At 49.5% G+C, this 25,447-nt stretch overlaps 1 protein-coding gene across 12 annotated transcripts in view; it reads right to left on the reverse strand.

The window, feature by feature from the left end:
• Positions 1-367: 367 nt before the first annotated feature.
• MAST2 (microtubule associated serine/threonine kinase 2) overlaps positions 368-25,447 on the reverse strand; it is a 239,566-nt gene continuing 214,486 nt past the window's right edge. For 4 of the 12 annotated variants that reach the window (XM_055255357.2, XM_055255355.2, XM_063627590.1 and 1 more), the window contains 21 exons: positions 24,135-24,210; positions 21,590-21,799; positions 16,779-16,880; positions 14,396-14,528; positions 13,509-13,570; positions 13,162-13,247; positions 12,500-12,708; positions 10,655-10,793; positions 8,623-8,755; positions 7,552-7,717; positions 6,940-7,041; positions 6,552-6,674; positions 6,267-6,376; positions 5,746-5,900; positions 5,216-5,499; positions 4,921-5,115; positions 4,074-4,300; positions 3,767-3,889; positions 2,554-2,690; positions 2,224-2,417; positions 368-1,952 (listed from right to left, as the gene is read on the reverse strand). In XM_055255357.2, coding sequence (XP_055111332.1) covers positions 424-1,952; positions 2,224-2,417; positions 2,554-2,690; positions 3,767-3,889; positions 4,074-4,300; positions 4,921-5,115; positions 5,216-5,499; positions 5,746-5,900; positions 6,267-6,376; positions 6,552-6,674; positions 6,940-7,041; positions 7,552-7,717; positions 8,623-8,755; positions 10,655-10,793; positions 12,500-12,708; positions 13,162-13,247; positions 13,509-13,570; positions 14,396-14,528; positions 16,779-16,880; positions 21,590-21,799; positions 24,135-24,210 — 4,495 coding nt within the window. In that variant the 3' untranslated portion in view covers positions 368-423. The remainder of the gene's footprint in view (positions 1,953-2,223; positions 2,418-2,553; positions 2,691-3,766; positions 3,890-4,073; positions 4,301-4,920; positions 5,116-5,215; positions 5,500-5,745; positions 5,901-6,266; positions 6,377-6,551; positions 6,675-6,939; positions 7,042-7,551; positions 7,718-8,622; positions 8,756-10,654; positions 10,794-12,499; positions 12,709-13,161; positions 13,248-13,508; positions 13,571-14,395; positions 14,529-16,778; positions 16,881-21,589; positions 21,800-24,134; positions 24,211-25,447) is intronic. The other 8 variants (XM_063627592.1, XM_063627589.1, XM_055255358.2 and 5 more) reach the window with 3 other exon arrangements.

Consider the following 25,447-nt stretch of genomic DNA (forward strand, 5'->3'; position numbering starts at 1 on the left):
ACAAAGTCAAACCTCCTGGAAGGACATTAGACATGACCCTTGCCTCACTTGCCAGACCCATTTCTATTTTGAATTATCTTTGGTTCCTTGAATATGCCATGCCAGGTATACTGTATATGCTAAACGTTGCCTGGACAGCCTTTCTTAAGCCAACCTCCACTCTTCCACACCCAGCAAACTACTACCTATCATCTATTCTTCATGTTTGAGCTCAAATATCAAAGCCTTTGGGAAGTCAAGCTGGGTTAGGTTGCCCTCCCCTGATGGTGGAAACTGTTTTATTCACCACTATATTCCCAGCAGCAACACAGGACCTAATTACATGTGGGTTGACCGAAGGAAAACAAGCAAGCAAAAGACATAAAGATGGTTTCCAGGAGCATATATTACACAGGTGTGAGTGCAAGAAATGGCAAACAACTGCTATGTTTGCTTTAAAAGCTCATCTGGAACCAATGCCAAATCCCGATGCTTTTGATGGCCCTGTGGTTCTTGGCCCCTCCAGAGGCTGGGCTCAGACTTCTGGGTGAGGGGGCAGCCTCGGCATGGAACGTCCTGCCTTCTGTCACCTGAGGCATCAGGCACTTGGGTGATGCTCAGGGCTGGATCCTCTTTCACTGCTTGTGCACACTCAGACTCCCATAGCCAGCCCTGGCTGGGATCCTCATAAGGTGGATGGGCCAGTCTGGGGGCACTAGGTGGCTGTGTCTTCCCCTGCTCCCTGGGAGACAGGTTCTTAGGGTGGGCTGGAGTTGTGGTTTCCAAATCCTGGAGGTTGGCTAGCCCACCTGCTATGGTTGCCTTTCTGCTTGGGGATGCCCTGTCTGAGCCCTCAATAAGGGATTTCCAGGACCACATGCCCAGCTTCCCAGAGGTGGAGCTGGGAGGAGAGCAACTGCTGGTGGGGGTGAGTCCTGAAGTGCTGGGAGAAAGTGCTGTTAGTGCCTGGGTGTGGAGGTGCTGGGCCTTCCAGCAACCTTCAGGACGGATGGGGTCTGTGGCTCCAGACCTACCCAGGTTGGGGCCTGGTGAGGAGGAGCTGGCAGCCTCCTCAACGGCTTGTGGGCTCCCGAGCCTCCTGTGGGGACCACTGGGACTTTCCATTCTGGGAGGCCCCAGTGTGATTCCTGTCAATAGGCTTGGGACCACTGGGCCTGGGCTCCTAGGGTCTCTGGACGGGAAAGGATCCTCTTCCCCACTCTCCCCTCCTCCTTTGGGGGCCACACTCTGGCCCACTTCTGGGTGAGGTGCCAAGTTCAGCTCCTGTGCACCCTGGCTGTTCTCAGGCCCCTCCTCGGTGTCGTCCTCTGAGGAGTCCACCTCACGAATGGCTTCTTGCTTCTGCAGTGACTCCCGTCGTTCGGCTCGGTCCTGCCGGAGGGTGCCTAGGGCCCGTGAGGGAGCAGGCTGCAGCACCCCCTTCCCTGGCAGGGCCCCCTTGCCAGACAGCACACCCCTGGCTCCAACTACCTCCAGAGGGCTCACTTCCCTGGGCGGCAGTTCCTTCTTTAGTTCAGAGTGGGGCAGGTCAAGGCTGTGCTTGCGAGAAGTGGCTAGCTTCTTCTCGGAAGCGGCAAGTGCTGCTGCCAGTTTCTCAGCCGACTGCACCCTCTTGAGTAGTGGTGAACGGGGTGGCTCCGCACTCTTGGGCCGCGAGAGTTGCCTGCCCAGGGGAGGTGACAAGTGAAGCTTTGTGGGAAAGGCCTGGGCTACATGGCCAGACAGGGGCGATGGGGACCGCTGAGGTGAAGCTGCTGGGGGTGGGGGAGAAGGGGTGTGGGCCAGTGGTGACAGTGGGATGCTGCCTGCTGACTTGCGCCGTGGAGAGCGGTACTGGCGTTGGAGCTTGGGTGCCAGACCGTGGAGGGAGCTGGGCCGTGTGTGCCCAGAGCCGGCTGGGGAACTGGGCACGCTGGAGCTGGGGGAGCTGCTCTGTGATGAATTCCCTCCCACTTTGTACAGAGACAGACAGACAGACAGACAAAAGCAGAGCAGTGTTAGCTGTTAGAAGTGACTCAAGGGCAAGACAGCGCTTAGCCCTGTTACATCCCAGAAACCAAGCTACCCCCTTCCCCATCAATTAATTCCTTCCCAAGACTACAGGATCTTTCAGGGGGTGGGCTAAATGAGAGATTCAGAATGGGATCTGTGAGAAGCACACAGGGCCTAGGAACTCTCCTATGTCCCAGGGGTTGTCACTGATATGCAGGGAGCCCTTCGTACCTGAATGCACAGCATCGGGGGTCACCCGGTAGCCTTGAGTGGGAGATCGGGGGGAAAGGCTGTGGCTGTGTGTGGGAGAGCCTGGCCCACTCTCCCCTGATGACAAGGAGCGGTTAAGGGAAGAAAGGCTGCGGCTGGTGTGGAGCAGGGATGCCTGCTTGGTGATCTTGCGGAACAGGGAGCTCCTTTTTCTGCTGTGGGGATGAGGGTCAAAGGCTGAGTCGGTGCAGTGAGCACAGCACACACTGGACCCCCCCAGGGCCAAGGCACCCACCACGTACCAGCACTCATGTGGCTCAGAGAAAACCCTCTGGACTGCGCCTGGCTCACCTTTCTTGCCCATCCTTGCCGCGGCTCCTCTTGCTCCTTCGGGCCATCTTGGCCTTGTAGCTGCCCTTCCGAGCTGGCCCCACTTTAATGGATGTGTTCTCCAGGGGAGTTGTTGAAATGGCCACCTTGTTTCCACTCTGGGGAGCAGAGCATGAGGCCTAGGCTAAGCTGGAGCCATATTCTTGCCCCTCCACTCCCCCAATCCTTCCCTCCTGGCATGGCTATACCACAGCTCCAGCTTTTGCCCCTGCACTAACACATCTAAACCACAGGCCTATATTATTGTCTTCGCAGATGAGGAAATGGCTCCCATTGGAGCCCCAGAGTGGTTTGGGGTAAGAAGGTAGAAAACAGGCTAACCAGTCCCATTCTGCAGCCCTACCCACAGCTCAGAAGGATCCCTGGGCCTTAGGGAGGGTACTGCCTTGTGGAGAAAACTCTCTGTTGTGCCACATTCAAGTTCTGTATGTACCTACATCTTTTTTTTTGTTAAGACAGAGTCTCACTGTCACCCAGGCTGGAGTACAGTGGTGCGATCTCAGCTCACTGCAACCTCTGCCTCCTGGGTTCAAGCACTTCTGCCTCAGCCTCCCAAGTAGCTGGGATTACAGGCATGTGCTACCACACTCGGCTAATTTTTTTTTTTTTTTTTTGGAAACAGAGTCTCGCTGTGTCTCCCAAGCTGGAGTGCAGTGGTGTGATCTCAGCTCACTGCAAACTCTGCCTTCCGGGTTCAAGCGATTCTCCTTCCTCAGCCTCCCGAGTAGCTGGGATTACAAGTGCCTACCACCACGCTTGGCTAATTTTTGTATTTTTAGTAGAGACAGAGTTTTGCCACGTTGGGCAGGCTGGTCTCAAACTCCTGACCACAGGTGATCCACCCGCCTCGGCCTCCCAAAGTGCTGGGATTATAGGCGTGAGCCACCACACCCGGGCATTTTTTTTTTTTTTTTTTTGTATTTTTAGTAGAGGCAGGGTTTCACCATGTTGGCTAGGCTGGTCTCGAACTTCTGGTCTCAAGTGATCCACCTGCCTCAGCCTCCCAAAGTGTTGGGATTACAGGCATGAGCCACTGCGCCCGGCCTGTGTCTACCTACATCCATACTCGGTGTAGATGTGTGTGCACCCAACTCACCCACTCCCCTAAGTGCCATCACAGACTCACAGGCTGAGGTCATTCAGGGACCATGTGGGCAGCACGCCCAGCACTAACCTTCAGGATGAGCTCCACCACCTCTGTGTGCACCAGGCCATGCACAGGTTCCCCATTGACATGGGTGATGAGGTCACCTTGACGAAGCCCTGCCTCGCTGGCTGGACCTCCATCCTCCACGTGCTGCCCCAGGAAGAGAACAGTACTCAGACTGGAGCCTGAACACGAAGTATGGTTCTGGACATTAAGCTGTGAGCCCCTTCACCACCACCCTTTGATCCCCGAGCAGGGACAGATGGGCTTCACAAAGGGGAAGCTGGAAGGATGATGAAGCAGGGAGACAGCAGGTCTGGATGGTCAGACATACCCACACCATATGGTGCACGGTGTAGACATCGGAGTCACCCATGTAGACGCGAATGGCCCGCAGGGTGAAGCCATACTTCTTGCCAGCTCGGTGGATGATGATGGGAGGCCTCGTGCTGCCAAGGGCTGGCAAGAAGTCCCTGCTTGGAGAAGAGTCCCGGGATGATGGGTTGGACGACTGAGAATGTGGGGACATGGGGCTGGCCAACGGGGAGCAGGTGTGGTGTTCTGGAGAAGGAGAAGCCAGGACTTAGTGGGTCAGAGGGCCTTGGCCTGGCCCCCGGTCCAGTCTGTTGATGTCAGCACAACTCTAGTCACAGACAGAGCCTGAGCCCCGGTCCATTTTCCCCACAGCCCCTGACCTGTGAAGCCCTCTCCCGTGTCCAGACCCCAAGAGACGGTGGTGGTGATGAGAAATGGCAGCTAGCTAGCATTTATGTATCAGGGACTATATAAGGTTGTCATACATATTGAAATGTCACAACCTATGAGCTGGCCACTATTATATCCACATTTTTGGATGAGAAACTTGAGGCTTAGAGGAGTTAAGCAACTTGCTCAAAGTCAAGAGTCCATTAGTGATGGAGCCAGGATTTGAGTGTGAGCTCTCTGCCCCAAAGCCTGCACTTGTGACATGGTGCTGTCCTGCCTTCTGGCACATGTATACACAACCCCAGACACCAATACACACCTTCAGAGACCACAGTCTCTCAGATCCCTGCTACACACACACACACACACACACACACACACACACACACACCGCTGCCACGTGCAGAACCCTGCTAAGGCCTAGAGATTCCAAGGCCCTTCCTGTGAGTTTTATCCCAGCTCCCCAGGGGCCTCACCCGAAGGAATGAGGAGTGAGAGGGCTGTGGCTGAGGCAGACTTGATCACTTTGTTGACAGGGCGAGCGGTGCGCTTCTCTGTTGAGTCCCCAGAGAGCAGCCGGTGGCGGGCCCTACGCACAGCCAGGTCACTGATGGCCTTGGCTGTGGCTCCCTCAGCCAGCTGTGGGGTCCCACGGCCTCGGGTCTCCATAGCTGTAGGCCCAAGTGAGCAGTGAGACCTGCGATGCCGCTGAGCCTCCCCGCCCTGCAGTATCCTCCAGCTTAGGTCCTTTGGCTGCCCACTGGGCCATACCTGGACTGGAACCACTGCTCCGGCCAACAGCTTCCTCATCCAGCTTCGGCCGCTGCTCCCCTGAGCGTTCAGTGACAGGCCCAGATACCCCCTCTCCAGAGGAGGGTGTCAGGACCCATATACCCTCCTGTGGTTGCCTCCTGAGGGTGCTGCTGGCCTCCTCAGGGCCCTCCGGGAACCGAGGTGCATCCAGGAGGCCTGAGCAGCGGCGTCGCACTGTCATTGGAGGGCTTGAATCACTCTCTGTGTGGGACGACTCAGACACTGACAGCCGCTTCCGTAATCTATGAGACACAAGGCCTGGGGTGAGATGACCCAGGTGGTCCCCCTCCTCCTGCCAGGTCTCCTTAGGGGCACACAAGGGTTATAGTAACAGAACTTTCCTCCGCAGACATTCCTCCAGGAGCCACCCTTGTGAATGCCCCCTCCCTGCCTCCTGCACTCCTCCCTGGCATCGGAATCTCTCCCATCATCTGTGACAATGCAGGGACGGCTGTGTCGCCCACCCTGGGTGAACTCTGGGTGCTCACATCTCAGGGGAACCAATCACCCAGCTCCAGTCTCGGCCTTTGAGCCCTGCCAGGCCATCTGAGTGGTCCTCCTTCTCCTCACTCAGGCTGCGCTTGGTCGGGGGTGGTGGCCGGCGCTCCTCGAGCAGTGAGAGCCGCTCCATGCTGCTGTACACCTGTGGGCACGGGATGTGCTGGGGATGGGCTCTGGCAGCCGTACCTCCCAAGTGGCATAAAGCATCCTTGGCATTGGAAACCTAGGAATTTGAACCAGTCGGCTCCGTCCCTCCTCCACGCACCCCTGCTGAATATCTGGGGAAGCAGTTATTCCACTGATCTGACCTGGCATCTCATGTCAGGGACTGCAGTGGTTCTAGAAGCACCTATATATAGCTATATGTAGCCCCAGCCCTTGGCTCCTCTTTTTCTAGAGGTGGCCCCAACCCCAACTCCCTGAGCCTGCCCCAGGTGTGCCCTTTGACAGGCCCTCTTCTTCTGATTCTCCAGCCTGTTCTGCCCATTCTGGGCCTCCTCAGTCACACCTTGCTGAACCTTGGAGAGCAGGAAGAGAACTGGCGGATCTCAAGGCAGCCATCCTCACTCACTTCTTCCTCATCCTCCGAGTCCATGTGGTGGTATCGCTCTGAGCGGGCTAGGCCAGACATAAAGGACACTTCCCTTCAGAGCCCTGCTGGTGGCCTCCTTGTGACCCCATTAGATTTCAGCAGAGCCCTGGGAAGTTGCTCCCAATGCAAGTTCAGTGTGCACAGGTGTTTCTAGGCAAACAGGTAGGACCCATACTCCACCCCACCCATTGGTGGCCTTACTGTCAAAATAGCTAGTATCGTCCTCTGACTCCAACTGAGGAATAAATTCAGCCTTCTGACGGAGAAGTCCTGTCCAGTCCAGACCAGTAAAGAATGGGTGCTGCTTCACCTCATAGGCACTGCCTGTGGACAGGGAGGGCATGGGCAAGGGGGTAGGATGAGCCACATGGAGTCCAGGTCAGCAAATCTAGTAAGAAGCCAGACCTTCAGAAGCTATACCTAGGGGATCAGCTCAAGCATCTTCCCTTTTCTGCCTACAGAGAGCAGGGCACAGTTTCAGGATCCAGAGGGGCTGCCCATAACTGAAGCCTGAACCTCCAGGGTACATGACTCAGCCTCCCTTACCCCTTTTCCAAGTAGCGAGAAAAGTTATCGGCGCCTGCCCTACCTGTGCCCAGTCTCTCCAGAGGGTTCTGGTGGAGCAGTTTGGAGGTGAGGTCCTGGGCGTCTGGGGGCAGTGCGTCATCACCCTCAGGCCACACAATCTCGTCTGAAGTCATCAGGGGTGAGAGGGAAAGGAGAAATTGTGGGTAGAGTGGAGAGATGCAGAAGAGGGTCCCAGAACAGGGAAAGAAAAGAAGGCAAAAAGGACCCAGCCCGGAGCCCCTGAAAGCCTTGCCTGGGACCCCAGTCCTTAAATTCTATAGGTTCCTAGACCATAGCTTGATCTTTGATCCACAGCAGGCACTGCAAAGCTCTAGCTCACCCTGCTTTTATACTCCACAAAACATACACAGACATACCCCTCACACTTATGGGATGTGCACATACAGACAGGAACACCCAGGTGTATATGGGAGACGTGAAGACCCAGGGGACACAGTGTGCACATGTATGTACATGCAGAAACACAGAGACACCCACCCCCAAAGCAGCAGACATCACAAACTCACATGGTGAGTTCAGAACAAGAGCTCACAGGCCTCACGAGCTGCCTGCAAATATCATATTTGTGGATCCAGACTCTGTTTCCCCACTGGGCCAGGGGGATAGTACCTACCACTGATCACTTGCCCAAAGAGCTCCTCCGGAGTATCTCCAAAAAAAGGGACGCAGCCCACCAGGAACTCATACAGGATAATGCCCATGGCCCACCAGTCCACTGGCTTCCCATAGCCCTGGCGCAGGATCACCTCAGGCGCAATGTATTCTGGGGTCCCGCATACCTGGGCACAGAAAAGCCAGGCTGGCTCAGCCTCCTGAGGCTGCTGACTGGCATGACAGCCGAAGATGGGGGATGCTCCCACCTTGAGCAGAAGAGTATCTGAATGAAGACTCAGCCCACCTTAGTTAATGAACAAGATCAACAGAAGCCCCAGGAAACAAGAGTCGGAACTGTCAGTAGGTATTTCCTAATTAACAAAAATGTCTCATTCTAGCCCGGAACTACCATCCCTTAAGCCCTCAACACCCACCTCTGGCATCTGATCCCACAATTGGCCTCTGCACTCCAGCCTCTAACAAAACAGACCGTTATCAGTCACGTAACTACTACAGGGACTGGTGAACAGTCACAACCTGAAATGTCAAACCAGGGAACATCCAGAGGCTGCCTCTCAGGACACTGGGCCACAGCCCAATGGAAATTCAGAGCTGTGTTCCAAGAACCTCAGGCTCCAGGAGAGTCTTGTCCTTGATTCAGGCTGGGAGATTCAGGACTGATCTCATATGAAACTCTGTGCTAACAGTTACATGACCTATTTTCCCCAAACCCTGAGGAGGAAGATGACTTTGGATTTTATATCCATATGATTCTCATGGCTCATCCTGTTTTCCAAATGTGCTACCTATCTCAATGCCTCTCTGGAACCCAAAGGTAGAAAAGATAGGGGTTCCCAATCTTAACATCTAGCTACAAGGTAGGCATATGGCCTCAAAGCCTTATTCTAGGGCCTGGAATCTATGTATGTGTACACAAATGTAGAGATGGGGTCTCACTATGTTGCCCAGGCTGGCCTCAAGCGATCCTCCTGCCTCAGCCTCCCAGAGGGTTGGGATTACGGGCATAAGACACTGCGCCAGGACAAGGGCCTAGAATTTAACCTCCAATGTATCAACTACCCTTCCTTACCTGCTTGTCCAGGAATTCCCGGGCATCCTTTTCAATATGACCCTCATACAAGTTCGTTGTCAGACTCATGAGGCCAATTTTGGACAGTCCAAAGTCCGTGAGCTTGATGTGCCCCATGGATGTAATTAGGAGGCTAGGAGACCGGAGGAATAAAATTAAGAAGTTATTCCTGGTTTTCTGAGAGTACCGATTTTAGTATATGCCCAGTTTCCCCACTCAGGCTTCCACGGGGTTACTGTGAGACATAAGCTGGGTAGCTTCAGCGGCGGGGACAGGCAGGTGTGGAAATGTAAATCGCTCTGGCTGTGTGAGTGCTGCATTCTGCACAAGCAACGAACCTGCCTTTTGCCCATTCCCACAACTCCACTTCTGTGTATTGCCCTAACTGTATCCTATATTGGGGGCAGGAGTCATTCAGCTGAGGAACAGAGTTTCTTCTACAGAGCTGAGATCAGCCTCATCCTAAGGCAGCTGCTGGAGCCACTCCTAGTCCCCTCTCCCAACCTGAGTGGCCCAGGGAGAGGGGCAGGGGGCACACATCATTTTGTTCCATGTCCATGGCTGGTCTTGGGAAGAGGGTTAGTTGGGAGAAACTAGAACTAAGATCCCTTTATATACTCTGCCTGAGCCACTCATTTTGTGCTGAAGGCTTTACCCTGCCACCCTTTTATTCTAATGATTCCCCAAATAGTACCTCTGGCTCTGACTTCCTTTTTGAGCTCCAGGCCTACCCAACTGCCCATGTGTCTTACAGGCTTCACAAACTCAACCTGTCCAAAACAAAGTCATGCCTCCCAACTGGTTCCCCTCCTCAGTGAAAAACAGTAATTTCAGTTATCTGTTGAGCTCTATGCTAAGTGCTTTCAAAATATTCTGGCCCCTGAAATGTTTTCTAGAGTAACACATCAAAGGTAGGGGTAATTATTCCCTATTTTAGAAAGGAGGAACGTGAGGGTCAGGGAAATTTTAATTAATAGACTCAAACTCAGACTTAATAAGCAGAAGAGTGGCCATTTGAATTCAGGTCTGTCTTGTGTCAAAGCCACTTTCTCCCACAGAGGCTTATCACCCTGCACCAGTCCCAAGCTGGAAATCTGGAACATATCCCAGCTTCTTCTGTTCCCTCACTTCCTTTCCTACCCCCACCCCAGCCTGATCCTCTTTCCTTTCTACTTCACCACGCTACCCCTCTTCTTTCTATTCTAACTCCCTGTTCTGCTGCAGGCATTGCTGTCCTTGCCCTGGTCTCAGTATCTCTTTGGCAGTGGTCTCAGTGTCTCTTTTCATCAGCAGAGTGAGCTTTCTAAACCTAAACCATAATCTAGGCATGCCATTCTATCGTATCTTTGGTTAGCAGACCCTTCCAAGACTCTCTAGGCCCCTTTAAAGTAAAACCCAAATATAACAAAAGGCCCCTGATGAACTAGTTCCTGCCTCTCTCTCTAGCCTTTTCTCTTACTACTCTCTCACCATCTAAGCTGTCGCCATATTGTACTATTTGTAGTTCCTGAACAAGTGCTGTTCTCTCGCACCTGTGTGCCTCTGCACATTCTGCTCTCCTGCTTTAGAAAGCAGGTCTTTCTTTTTCCACTTGACTAATACCCTCTGAGAAGAAGCCTATATACATATATTTCTGTCTCCCACTGTAGACTTAAGTTCTACATGCCAGGGACTACATTTAAAAACCCACAATATAGTGCTGGCACAGAGTAGATGTCAGTAAACGTCAGGACACTTGTTTAGCCATCTACTAGATGTGGTTATTCTTTTGTTCTTGCTTGGCTTCTTCAGTGGGGCTCCTCAGTGACTCTTTCATGTCACCGAAGCTTTATAGTGTTCCAGCCAGACCTTGAGGCAATGATCTGCATCTGGGGTGGTCGGGGGGCTAGAGAACTAGGCCCAGATGGACACACACAGGAGCATGTTTTCCCAGTAGCCATCTAGATAGATTTAGAGCTACTGTGCTTGCCAACATTTTATCTAGAGACCCAAGAGGGAGACACTGGACAAGGGACACAGATTGTGGACATACTTGTCAGGCTTGAGGTCACGGTGCACGATGCCATAGTTGTGTAAGTACTCCAGGGCCAGCACAGTTTCCGCAAAGTATAGACGCACCATGTCCACAGGCAGGGCCCCAATATTCTTCAGCAGAGTGGCACAGTCTCCCCCTGCAACAAGCCCAGGCTACCATGAGGAAAGGATTCAGTTCCCTGCTCTAGCTAGCCAGCTCCCATCTGGCAGTTTCTGAGGTCCCAGAGGAGACAGCTTCATGGAATATCCTGGTGCTGGAGACTCTGATTCTAGCCCCTTTGCTGCTGGCATGGGTGGGAGACAGGGTGATATGGTTTGGCTGTGTCTTCACCCATAGCTCATCTTGAATTGTAGCTCCCATAATTCCCATGTGTTGTGGGAAGGGACCTGGAGGGAGATAACTGAACCATGGGAGTAGGTCTTTCCCATGCTATTCTTGTGATAGTGAGTAAGTCTCATGAGATCTGATGGTTATTTTTATTTATTTATTTTTTTGAGGCAAAGTCTTGCTCTGTCACCCAGGCTAGAGTGCAGTGGTGTGATCTCAGCTCACCGCAACCTCTGCCTCCTAGGTTCAAGCAATTCTCCTGCCTCAGCCTCCCGAGTAGCTGGGATCACAGGCATGCACCACCACACCCAGCTAATTTTTGCATTTTTTGTAGAGATGGGGTTTTGCCATGTTGGTCAGGCTGGTCTCGAATTCTTGACCTCGGGTGATCCACCTGGCTCAGCCTCCCAAAGTGCTGGGATTACAGGCATGAGCCACCACGTCCGGCCCATCTGATGGTTTTATAAAGGGGAGTTTCCCTGCACAAGCTCTCTCTCGTCTGCCGCCATGTGAGACATGCCTTTCACCTTCTGCCATGATTGTGAGGCCTCCCCAGCCACATGGAACTGTAAGTCCATTAAACCTCTTTCTTTTGTAAATTGCCCAGTCTCTGGTATGCCTTTATTAGCAGCATGAAAATACACAGGGTATGGAGGGGGGTGGAAAGTAAAGTGAATCTGCTGATAGCTGTCATGGACATTTTTCAGGCCAGAGAGGAAAGGAACCGAGGCCTTTATTAAAAGTAATGGCAAAAATGCAATTACTTTCGTACCAGCCTAGTATTTTAGGACAGGAATACTGCATATTGTAAACACATCTGGCTGAGACGTTAACATTTGTTCATGTTACTTCCTTCTTACTGGGTTTTAGTTTCTGAGTAAAGTAACACTATGAACTCCCAGCATGTACCCACTAAACACTAAAGGACAGTTTTGTTCAGCTTCAGCTTCAAGACTAGGCACGGTGTCTTTGGAGGCTGTACACACAGTGAGGTGAGAGGGAAGGCCACTGGCAAAGCTGCTGCCTCTCTCCAGAACTATGCCCCATGTTGCTCTTCTGTTCTACTCCCAGAGCATTTTGCTTGGTTTTAAGGGGTGTCCCCTTTGCAAGCCAGTCAGGGTAATTAATGGCTTTCCTTTCTTCTGAGGGTCCAGATGCAATCTGCCTAGCACCCAATCCTGGGCTTTTGCAGCTCTGCTGCCTCCTCTGTTGCTGTCTGATATCAACAGTAGACAGCGTGCAGGCTTTGGGGTGCAAGATTCTATAGCTGCTGGCCTGCTACATCCTATCCCAGCCCATGAATGCCCATGAATGCCTCTCATGGTAGAGGTAGGGAGCTTTGTGCCCACTGTGGCCAAATGGTCTCTGTGATCTTGAGGCAAAAACCAATGCCAAAGGTGGACTGGAAAGCTGGGCCCTGAAACTTCACCTCCGTACAAAGCTGCTGGTCCCTGTTTAAGGCTAAGTCTCAGATTGTGCCTTGGCCTCCATGCCAGGCCACCTTTGCCTCAGTACCTTCAACGTACTCCATCACCATGCACAAGTGGCGCTTGGTCTCAAAGGAGCAGAACATGCTGACCACAAAGGGGTTCTCAGCGAAAGTCAGTATGTCACGCTCCACGAAGGCCTGCTGGATCTGGTTCCGTAGGATCAGGTTCTGCTTGTTGATCTTCTTCATGGCAAAGCGCTGCCGGGTGGACTTGTGCCGCACCAGGAATACAGCCCTGGGAAACACAGTCCGGCCCATCCCCCATGGACCCTCAGCACCTGAGCTGTGCTCTCTGCCACCCAAACTGCCTTCTCTCACAGCTTAATTAATGCACAGAACAAGGGGGCAAGAGCATGCATATCAATGAGAAGGGTCTGGGACCCCCTGGTCCATAGAACTCTTAAATTTCTTGATAGACCATGTCCTGATGACATGGCTCAATGCTTCCCCAGAGCTCAGGGAAGGGAGGATGCGTGGTAGTAAGAGGCTTGGGAATCTTGTCTGGGAAAGGAACAATGATCGGATGTCAGAGGAATCTGAACTCCTGCCCACCCAGGAGGCTTCTGGGAGTGAGAAGGTCCACCCCGAGGCATCTGCCCAGAGGACTGGGCAGCATACACTCTCACATGGAAGAGACCAAAGGCTGACCTGGCTTCAGTCCTGGCCACACCCTGACCCCTGCCTTTACCCATAGGCGCCATTGCTGATGAGCTTAATGGTCTCGAAGTCCTCTTCAGAGGGTGTCTTTTTAGATGGCAGAGATGCCCCACGGCCCTGGAAGACAAGGGAAAAGGCAGGAGATAGGCATGCTTCTCAGAGCCCATATCCTTGCAGAAGCTGTGGCTCTAGCATCTTCTCAGCTCTCAGCTCTAGTGCAGTCTCCTGCCCATTCTTCTGGGAGTAGAATGACTTCTCAGCGTTTGCTGTCACCAACTCCCCCATCCCTTCCTCAGATACTCTCTTAAAGAGAATTCATAGCTCTTTGCTTCACAGGGCCCAGGCTCCAGGAATGGGGTAGGAGCTGAGGGTTTTTACCTCAATAGAATCATCTGTCTCTGGAGTGTCAGGACTGTCACAGCTGCTCAACTGGGCCATTTCTGGAAACAAAGACACAAGAGAAAAGTGTGCGTGGCAATGTCAGGTATCTCAGCAGTATCCTCAGATCACACAACAGGTGCATGTAGGGTAGGCATTAATGCTTTTTGCATCAGCCTAGGATGTGAATTCAGTCCCATGGCACTATACCCAATGTAGTCCCAGCTTTTGGATCAGGAAACAAGCCAAATCCTACTGCTACTCCCATTTCCAGAAGTCCATTGCCATTCACAGGGCCTGGCAAATTCTATAAACTTGGGACATTTCCTGGAAAACAGGGCCTGAAACTGGGTTACTAGTTCCCATCCTGCTGGCCAAGACTGCTTCACTGGATGGGGCTGGGAAGCACAGAAGGCAGGAGCAGGATACCTACAGACCAGGGACTTGGAAGCCCATGGTTGCTGCAGGGGTTCAGCAGGAAGCCCAGAAGAATGGCGATATCCTCTGAAGCCTTGTGTTAGACCACCCCAAAGACACAGGAAGACCTGTAAGGTGGCCAAGAGGAGAGGCAAGTTGCAGAGGAGGTGACCATTTTTGCAAATGTGATTGTGGCCCTTTGTTGTTGACCTCTTTGGAAATGAGGTTCTAAATGCAACTCAGCCGGGCCAATGCAATCCAGGTTGGGATCTATCACACAGATGTGAACAGCAGTTCCAAAGTAGACTGTTTTGTCACAGAGATCACAGTGTATCTCCTAAAATCCTGAGGCCCCCGGGGCCATGTTGTGTCCATGTCCAAGCTAAGTCTCTTTTCCAAGCAGCTTCCCTGCTATTAGAGCTTGCCAGCAGCGGTGGGGCCTCTTTGCAGCCACTAGGCAGCATGCTCACCCTCTAGGGGATCCCGTGTGAGGCCCAGCTGGCTAACGATGTAGCGGGGAATGTCACATTTAATCCCTTGTCCCTCTTTGGCGTGGCCCTCAGCTGCTTCTAAAAGGTGGTAGAACTCTTCAGGGTCAAACTCCTGTACCAAGGGAGAGAGGTAGTCAGTGGTGACAGATATAAGCGAAAGCTGCTGGCCTCTTTGGTTTTAGAGCATATAGTAGACTGAGATGAACAAGACTTTCTCTGTGACAGGACACTCCCACCCCTGAATATTCAGAAACAACATGATTCAGGGATCACAGGAATGGGGACAAAGATGTCTTACAGGTCACCTCCAGATTGGACATACTAAGCACATGCTGTCTTCCTGGCAATAAGAACTAGAGGTTTTACTCTAAAGAGAGCTCAGCCTATTGTTCTGGTCCCATGCTTTCCATCAGCCAGGTGGCACTGTCTGGTGTATTCAGATGCCCAGTCCACAGCAGTCCTGGCACACACTCAATTATGGCTCATAAGAGCTTTGGCACAGCCCTACTGGTGCATGTATACCTTTAAATATTTACTGGGCACCTCCTATGTGCTAGAGGCTGGAGATCCATTGAAAAGCACAATCCTTGTCTGCACATAATAACTGAGTGCCTACTAAGTGCCACACACTGGGTTAAACCCTCTAGCAACTCTTTGACCTCACTGAGGAAATCAAGGCTCGCAGGGATGCACTGATCTGTCCATAATCACGGAAGTAGGAAGGAACAGAAAACCAGCATTCAGCCCAGGTCTGACTCCAAGCCCCTGCTTAGCCAGGACTTCATATTCCTGAGGGAGAGGCTCTAAGCTCTATCACAGCACTAGCCTCTGCTCTGAACTCTGTTCTCATTCCCTGTGGCCTCACTGTTTCAGAGAACTGTACTTATCTGGATATAACCTACGCCAGACCTGGAAGTCCTTTTAACTTCTTATCCTTCCTTAGCTCCTATTTGGTCAGAATGTCTCTCTCATAAATACCCCTCTAATCCACCTCTTTCTCTCTGTTATCCTACCATTCATTGTCTGAGTTCTGGCACCCCATCTCACATGCATTGCTTTGAGTACCTCTACCCTGATGTCCCTGGCTCATCCTGCCCTCTCTTCCAATTCACTATCCATGTTGCAGCCAAAGTAATCTTTCTTAGGACTAAATCTGATGTAATATTTACACAGAAATAAATAGGAACCAATTACTGATACATGCAACAACATGTATGAATTTCTACAAACATGCTGAGTGAAGGAACTCAGAACATACTACAGAAACCACACAGAAACATGGTTTCATTTCTAGGAAACTGTACACAAGGCAAACCCATCCCTAGTGAAACAAAGCAGGTAAGTTATTGTCTGGGAGCAGGAGGAAGAGAGGACTGACTTCAAAGGGGCACAAGGGAACTTATATGATAGAAATATTCTCTATGTCAGCTGTGGCTATGCTTCTACAAGTGTGTATTTGTTAAATCTCAATGAACTGTACCATCAAAGGGATATATTTTATTGTATGAAAATTATACCTTAATAATATTGTTTAAGAAAAAAGTAAATGTGGCCATGTCACATTCTTACCAAAACTTTCTGGTGCCTCCAAGTGGTCATAAGGGTAATGAAAAACTCCAGAGCCGAGAACCCGACACCCTCCGTGACCCTGTCACAGCCTACCTTCCAGGCTTACCCCTCAGCACTTCTTCAAATCCACCCTGTGCCCCACTGAATGCTCCTTCCCATGCTCCCGATCTGGGAAACTTAGACTCATCCTTCAGTTTGCTGAATAAGCCTCAGGTCCCCCAGGGAGCATTCACTGAATGTTCCTTCCAGGGAAGACTAAAGCACTTCCTTTTCCAGGTTCCCATTACGCTGTGTACTGACCTCAACTGCAACACTTCTTGCAGTATTGTAATTACTATTTACATGTCCTCATGCCTTATGCTTCCCAACTCCACTGTAGAGGAAACATCCCAAGATCAGAAACTGTGCTTTATTCATGTCTGTATCTCCAGTGTCTAGCACAAAGTAGGTACTCAGTCAAGTATTGCTGAAGATAAAATGAAGGACTCAACTTGTGCACACTAAACTGGGCTATGCTCCTGATGCTTCTCATCCCCAAGACCCCCAGTGATATGAGCCCTGCTCATGTGGGGGTGGGCTAGACTAATAATTCTCCCTGCCATGTCCCCTTAGGACCATACATTTGTCCTCAAAAAAACCTGTTTAGTCCCCCAATGGTGGCAAATCATACTTAAATAAGGACCTAAGCAACAGAAATGGCAGTGGTTACCACCACAGTTTTGCTGTCATCAGGATACTTCCTCTATAGCCCTCCTCTAAATCTGCCCACCCGACTTTCCTAGAGTCCACTCACCAGGCATTCCAGGAGACGTGCTGGGCGGGCAATGACAATCATCAGCTTTTTCACCAGCTGCATCACAAAAGCCACTTCTGAGCTCTCTGAGCGCTCATGAGCCTATAGAGAAAAGAAACGTTGCTTAATCTATTGGCCCAATGTGGCTGGGCTAAGCAGGACCAGACAAGGCAGAGCTGACTCCAGGGAGAAACAGTTCGGTAGCATAGAGAGCTCCGCAAAGCAAGGAACTCAGAGAAGGCTGGCTGGCTGTGAGAGGGAGCGAGTTGCTCATAGGGAGCCATTTGAGCTTTAGAACACTACATGACACCAAGAAATGCCCCTGTACCTGCTCCTCCATCCAACAAGCCTCACTTACCCTCCAGACCCCAGCTCAAGGGGCAGCTCTCAAGGGGCGCCTTCACTGACGTTCACTTTCCACCCTAGACTGTAAGGAGTAGAAAGACTTCAAAGCTGAGGAGTGATATGACCAGAAAGGTACTTCAGAAGGATCACTCTGGCTGCAGTGTAGGGAGTACACTAAAGAGGGCAAGGCTAAATGCAGGAAAACTCATTGGCAGGCAATTCTAATAATTCAGATGAAAAAGGCATAGGTCAAGGCAGAAAATGCAGACAAGGGGACAGACGTGGGCTACTGCAGAAGCAGATAAGCGGTGAAAGAAGCACGAACAGAAGGCAACTACAACTTCAATTTTAGGAAAATTTCAATGAATAAGTGAAATAGTAACTGTAAGAAGCCATTTAGGTGATAGGTAAAGAATGTACTGCATTTGGTTTTAGAGAAAGAACAGCTAGGCAGAAAGATAAGCTCAGTTCTGGGCGTGTAGAGTTTCAGGCACCTATATGAGAGTCTCTTGGGTATCTGCTTGGCCCATGGGCCTTTCTCTTTTTTCCTGAGAACTGCTCTGGTTTCTAGCAGCCACACTTGTACTGTGTGTCTGCACCTTCCCTCCCACCTCTAATAGCTGACCAGAGAGGAGCACTTTCCTAGGAATTTAAAAAAGGATAGAAAGACAATTGTTAACGTCAGTGTGGCAGAACTGTTTAAGAACTGTGAAAAGGGATGGCCATACCTACCATGGAAATAGAGGAAAAGATGCATACAGAAAAAGGAAGAATGAAGACTTCCTGAGCTTCCCGGAGCTTCTGGTTTCTAGTTCTGGTTCCTTCTTAAGGCCTGTTTATATCCCTCACTTCAGTTATCTAAGACCTACCCCCTTTATTCTTATAATGTTTCCCTTTACTGTTTAAACTATTCTGAGTCAGTTTCTATTAAGCACAACAAAAGAATAAGAACCAATATAGGGAGGTCAAAGTGGAGGAGTCCAGCAGGCAGCTGGGTGCGCTGATCTGAAGCTCAGGAGAACAGTAAGAGTGGCAGCCACATGTGGGAGTCCTCAGCGTAGAGATGACAACTGAAGACATGGGAGCAGGTGGCAAGACATCAGAGAGAGAGTGGAGGAAGGAGAAAGGGGAGACCAGGCATGCAGGATGGTGCCCTGTGACACACCAGTAGGAAGACGTGGGCAGCAAAGGAACTTGTGAAGAGGCAGCAAGACTGGTGAGAATGGTGAATTGACAACTGGGGAAGGAAGTTTAGGAAGTATTCACTGTGCTCCATGGAGAGGTGGCAGAAGATGGGAACTGAAAGTGGCCATAGGATTTGGCAATTGGCCAATGAGTTCCTTGGTGAATTTTGACTGAACAGTTTTGAGACTGGTGGGAAGGGAAACTGGAAGGCAGAAGATTGAGTAGTAAGTAGGATACAAGGAAAGAAAAACAGTAAATGAGGACTTTTCTTCTTTTAAAGTATTGGTTATGAAATGAAGAGAAAGGTTGAGCAGTTGGTGAAATCTCATTTATTCATTTAAAACCTGTCTCCTGTTCCCAACACACATATACACACACACGAGAAGAAAAAGAATTGCTGTCTTTAACATGTTCTCTTGGCTGTTCATGCATACCACATGGTACTGTCATGCTGTTTCATAAAGAGCTGTCTGTCTCTACAGCTACACTGCTGGGTCTAGTGAGTAAAGAGGCTCTGTGTCTTTTTCTTTTATTTTTATTTTTTGAGACAGAGTTTCACTTTTATTGCCCAGGCTGGAGTGCAATGGCATGATCTTGGCTCACCGCAACCTCCGCCTCCTGAGTTCAAGCGATTCTCCTGCCTCAGCCTCCTGAGCAGCTGGGATTACAGGCATGCATCACCATGCTCAGCTAATTTTGTATTTTTAGTAGAGATGGGTTTTCTCCATGTTGATCAGGCTGGTCTGGAACTCCCGACCTCAGGTGATCTGCCTGCCTCAGCCTCCCAAAGTGCTGGCATTACAGGAGTGAGCCACCGCACCTGGCCCTTTTTCTTTCCTCAAATGCTAAGCCTAGCAGAATGCCTCCTATACAGCAGATGTCAGTCAATGTTTGTTGACTGTTTGAAAATGTATGATCTTAGGCTCTGGAATAAGCCAAACCTGGGACTGGGTCCTGGTTTTGCTACTTAAAAAAATCAGTTATCTTGAGCTAACTTAGTTTCCTTATCTGTAAATTTAGGAAATAATATTAAGTACCTTCCTTACAGAGTTGTGAAGATTTAATCAGATAAATTAAACGAGGTAATATAGTGTCTAGCATGTATTAAATGCTCCATAAATGTTACTTTGATTATTCTAAAATCTGATCAGGTCATTTTTCAATTTGTCACATTGGATGATACCCACTGCCTTCATGATACAATCTAAGCTCTTCACAAGGCCGTTCAGCATCTGGTCCCCAGTCCAATTCTTCAAATTCATCTGCCAGCTGGTCGGGTGTAGCGGCTCACACCTGTAATCTCAGCACTTTGAGAGGCCGAGGCAGGGCGATCACTTGAGGTCAGGAGTTTGAGACCAGCCTGGCCAACATGGTGAAACGCCAGGCTAATGTAGAGAGGGGGTCTCACTTTGTTGCTCAGGCTGGTCTCAAGCTCCTGGGCTCAAGTGATCCTCCCATCCTGGCCTCCCAAAGTGCTGGGATTACAGGCATGAGCCACTGTGCCCTAGCAAGAGGTTTATGCTGTTTCCTAGCTTCAGTGAACTCCTACCTGTTTGTTAAGATCTAGCCTTCCCTGAACTTTCCACAAAGAGTCAGCATATCCTCCTCTGTGCTCAGAACCTGCTTATCTCTAGTGCTCATCAATCACATTGTATTGTAGTCAGTGGAAGTGAGAGAATTCATATAAAGCATTCAGTGTAATAATAGCTGTTATTTTTATTAAGTACATGTTGATGGGTCTGTAACCCCATCGATGGCGAATTCCCTAAGATAGAGCCTGCACTGAATTCTTTTCTGCATTCCAAGGGCTTCGCAAATTAGGGAACAGATCAACAAACTGGCTGCAAATTCAGTGCTCTTCCTATTGTATCAAACAACCTAACCGCACAAGCAGTCAGTCTGGGAAAATGCCTAAAGGTTTTGGGCAAGGCTCTGACTTTAGCATTTTAGAAGATAAATCTTAAACATACCAGGAAACTTGGAAGTTACTCTACATTAATCCTTTATCTGACGCAGTAATCCTGATTCCTATATGTCTCTCGGGTACCCCTTTCCGTTGCTGGAAAACTGTCAGAAAGCTTTTGTTGAACAGAAACAAACAGCTACCAGTGATTTTCATGGGACTCTGGCTTTCTAAAGTTATACTTCTACAATGTTTCATTTTAAGTATTTCTTCTGAAATCACAAAAAGATATTTTTGTAGAAGGAACTACTTTTTCACCTATTAAATCAAAACCTTTCTCGCTGTAACTTCTGCCCACTGGACTAATTATGTCTTTCAGGGGTACTAAGAACAATCTGCTCTCTTTTATATATGAGAAACTTTCCACTACTTGACAACAATAATCATGATCATCTTTAGTCACCTTTCTCTAGATTCAACTGTTCTCTGAAAATTTGTTTAAACTCCCTGCTCCTTCTTATTTCTAGACGAACACACTGATGTCCTTTTGATCACTAGCCCTGGGCCCTCAGCTCAGTTGGTACTACTCCAGAGAGAGAGGTCTTGGTCTGGAGGTAATAAGGGGTTCTGGACTGGGAAATTCTCTAGTGACGTGATGAGCTCTGGGGGGACAGGCACATCCTCTCTCTCCCAAACTGTATTAATGGATAACATGGAGCCACTGTGGTCTGAGTGAGATGGCATCTGGCCACCTTAATCAAGAGGCTGATAGCAAAGGAAGCGCTCGTGCAGGAAGCAGTGCTTAAGAACTCTCATGTGCTTTGGTCTTGGCCATCTCTGGATTACTTTACCTTTAGCCTCCCAGAGATTTTTTCACACCAGGGAGGATCAGGTCTCAAAACATGTAAGTCCCAACTGAGAACTTCTCACCATGAAAATGGCTAAACCCATCGTGCAAGCCTCATACCTGTTTTCCCTTGGCTGAGGATAAACAGTCTGAAGCCTCGCTTAAACCAGTATTTCCAGTAGAAGAAAGCCCGTCACAGCCACTGGAGCCACTTTTTGGCTTTGGGTAGCAAACCTCCTAGTCAAATACTTATGACTACTACCCATGGTGGAGCTTCGCGTAATAAAACAAAGTAATACAATTTTGGATTTAGAAAAGGAACAGAAGTGACTTCCTTTGATACCAAGCAGGCTTCTCTCAGAATTGCAGGGGACTGAGGAGGAATCTAAGTCCCTCAGCTCTACCTTTGAGGGTGGGTAACAAGCAGTCTGTGAAGACTGAGAATACCACTAATGCCCTGATCTTAGCTTGGGATTATGAATCCAATACCAGGTGGAGGTTTTTTCAGAACCCCAGCACAAGGACACTCACATCTTGTAAAAGTTTCTCCAAATTCTCTTGAAGTTCGTAGAAGTATTGTGATGTAATGAGGCCACTCTGAGATTTATCCAGGCAGTCTCGGGCCATCTCAATCACCTGATGATGAATAAAGCTCAGGGCTCCATCTGCCAAGGGCAGCACGCTGTCTGGAGTGTTGGAGGAAATAAATTCTGCTAGTCGCTCTTCCATTTGTGCAGTGGCCTGGGAAGAAAAGCAAGAAAGAAACACTTCCCTTCTAGTTCCAGCTCAGTTGGAGCTAAGCCTGAAGGACCTGGAAATAGCAAAATAATGGGCTCCCTGTGATCCTGGTTTCCTTACACTGCATTTGGGAAACCTGATAACTGAAGACATTAATAGATCACCTTCAAGTAAAGTCAACTCAAGATGCCTTAGCTTTATATTCAAGGCCCTCTTTCACCTGGTCTTGCCCATCTCCCCCAACTCCCTCCAGGGCAAGCTCTTTTGCTGTAAGGACACACAAGTGTTTGCTATCTTCCTCTTTTACTATGCTGTTTCATGCCTGTTTATGTTGTTCCCTGTGTGTGGCTTTTTCACTCTGCCAAGCCTGCCTGGCAAACTCCTAATTCTCCTTCTAATCTCAATTCAAATATTGTGTCTCCTCTGGGGGAAGTCTTTCATTTCCCCAGGCAAATGGGTTTCCATTCCTCTGTTCTTCCACTGGACCTCCCAACTGTGTAAACTTAGTGCATGGGCACTGCTGGTTTCTAAACTGGGAAGTTCTTTAAGTGAGAGTTTCTTTTATCTCAGGATCCTCTTACTTAACACCTTAGGACCCCAAGGGAGCTAGGCAGGTGCTTGGAGAGCTGCTTAGTGAACCTGTCTGGTCACAGATGGTGAGTTGGAATGGGGGGACTGTGGATAGGAACATGACCCTGGCCTGGATCCCCAGCAGAGGAGAATGGAGGTCTGGCTCCAAACCTCTTAGGGACCTAACTACACAGTCATGTCAAAATGACAGATACACATCTGTGAACGATTTCTAAGCTGCCTATCTAAGACTCTGCCTTATTTCTTTTGCTACCAGGTGGTGATTTCTGATTTCCAGTGTGTGTTTAGGCAAATGTATACCTACATACCTATATATGTGGTGTGTCTACGTGGAGAATGAAAGAGGAAGAACGTGAAAAAGTGGGAGTAGAGGAGAAAGAAGGAAGTGAAGGAATCTTAACACATTTTCTCCAACAATAATTCATCCTATAGGAAGGAACTGGAAACATGCCTATAAACACAAACATCCAATGCTACAAAAACATCTAATATACAAGGAGGAGGAGGAGAAGCATGAGATACATTTCTCAACATTATATACTCCCAAACTTCATAAACACCATATACATCAAAATGAATTCCTAGGTGTTTGTTCTGCCTCCTTCTTCACGCTTATTTTCTAGTGCCCACTCCAAAGCTGGAAAGCACAGACCACAGGGCATGGGTTCTGCAGTCCAGTATCCCCTCTCAGTCAGGAACAGGGCCTATCTTCAGGAGGCCAGGTCACAGCGTACAGGCATGTGGTGTTGAAAAAGACATGCAAATGGGGCCAGGTACAGTGGCTCGTGCCTGTAATCCCAGCACTTTGGGAGGCTGAGGCAGGTGGATCACCTGAGGTCAGGAGTTCGAGACCGGCCTGGCCAACATGGCAAAACCCGTCTCTACTAAAAATACAAAAATTAGCCGGGCGTGGTGGCGCATGCCTGTAGTCCCAGCATCTCAGGAGGCTGAGGCAGGAGAACTGTTTGAACCCCGGAGGCAGAGGCTGCAGTGAGCCAAGATGGCGCCATTGCACTCCAGCCTGGGTGACAGAGCAAGACTCCATCTCTTAACAAAAAAAGAGACATGCAAATGGGAAACAAGATCCTAGTTCCATATACAAGGAGGTTCACAGCCAAGCAGCAGAGTTATGAATGCTACTTCTCAGCTATCTCAGGATAACAACCTACTTTCCTCCCTCAGCATTTTCCTGCTTGAAAATGAAAATTCAAATGTTAGCAAGCAACTCTGAGATCTGTCTCCCACTCCTACTGCTCTCTCTGGCCTTCTTGCCAGTGCAGCCTACTTCTCTGTCTGTGTACTCTGACACCTGGTAATGAGGTGCTGCTTAAGAAATCTCTATCAAATGAAGATGCCACCAGAGGGCAAATCCTGCAATGAGTGAACCCTGACTCACGGATCCTCATATGCACAGTGAGAAGTAAAGCCTCCAGTTCTTTCTTTCCTCTTTAATATATGGTGGGATCCCTTTCTGACATTCCCCTCTGGATAACTCTACTCCTGGGTAGTGAAGAAACAAAGGCTCTGCAAATACAGTTCCCAAACTCATATCCTGCCGTCTCCTTCTCCAGCAGTCTGGAAGCCCTTGTTGCTGTGTCCACAGCCTCCTGGCTGACTTTCTGTTCTTCTTCTTGGTTACCTCTGGAGGCAGCACTTCATTCCTTCACTCCAGAGTCTTCCCATTGGGGCTGGCTGTAGGCAGCCACCCTGAGGGGTATTGCCACTCTCCTTTTAAATGGATCCTTACCTTTGGGAATCTTTCTTTGTACACATGATTCATCATTATGATTTCACTGTCAAAGGAAACTGGGGATCGTCCAGGACTAAAAAAGAAAGAAATGATTGTGTTACTTTAGTGCTATGGAACTATCAAGAAGAAAGATGGTCATCCCTAGAGACCCTGCCCCTCCCACCATCTTCAGCAGCTACATACTCCCACTTTAATGGGTACTGAGGAGCCTTTCTTATTCCTGGAGTTTCCAGTGTACCTTGTTCAGTTCAAAATGGTATTATATGGAGCTAGGCTTGGTTTTCACAAAGACCTCTTCCAGGCTAGAAAGACCTAGAAAGGCACCTACTCCTAAGCTCACTGGTGGCTTTCCCAGGATAACCTCCCCCGGAGTAGGATTCTCTGTGTCCTCTTAGTTTTGGTCAATAGGGTTGGGTGTGCCCCAGCATATTCTTGGGAACAAAACAAAAAAGCTACCAAAGCAACCAAAGGAAGACGGTGCACACGTACATTTTTTTCCAAACTAGCTGCAGCCATGGACCTAACCTGGGGATGAATGAGGCCAGTCCAGACTGTTGTGAGTTATACGTCTGGGTCATTTACTGAAGGCAGCTGATATGTTTTCTGCCTTAATTTATTATCTTCCCTGATAACCTAAATCTTCCCGTCTGGCTCATGTGTTGTTATATCTCCTTAAAAAATTTCAAAGTTGGAGCCACACAGCTGAATGGATATGTGGGTCTTGCCCAGTTTACTGCCCCTGACACATGATCCAAGATGTGCTAGGTTCACAACTGTCCCACTCTGTCTTTCTTCCCTGGAATGTGCCATGTTTTGCCTGCTGTACTGCTGCACATTACCAAGGATTTAAGAGTAATATAGCAGGGATTTCTCTGAGCATCACTGTGGGCCTCTCAATCTCAACTGGCCTAAAAGGTACCCTTCTCTGTCTATGGGTTGTTGAGAACACCAAGACTCCGGTGTTCCTCTGTGACACAGAGAAAGGCACTGGAGATTCACACCTGCTCATTTGTATGCTTGATCCTTTGCACTGAAGCCTCAGATACCATCTTCATCAATCTCTGAACCTGAACCAATCATTGTGGTCTGGCCCAGCTTACTCCCTGTCACTCCTGGTGCAGTGCCAGCATTACCCGAGGGGATTCTTTCTGGGAGGAACTGCTGCTCCTCTGGGATCCTACCCTGCACATCTTAGCCAATTAATTACTTCTTAGGGACCCTGCAAAACTGAGCTCGGTCATTAAAGTCATGTTCATTTTAATCTCCATCACCTTCCTTAACCTAAAATTCTGGCACTGATTTACCAGCTA

The sequence above is a fragment of the Symphalangus syndactylus genome, chromosome 12 (genome assembly GCF_028878055.3).
Source record: "Symphalangus syndactylus isolate Jambi chromosome 12, NHGRI_mSymSyn1-v2.1_pri, whole genome shotgun sequence".
Lineage (NCBI taxonomy): Eukaryota > Metazoa > Chordata > Mammalia > Primates > Hylobatidae > Symphalangus > Symphalangus syndactylus.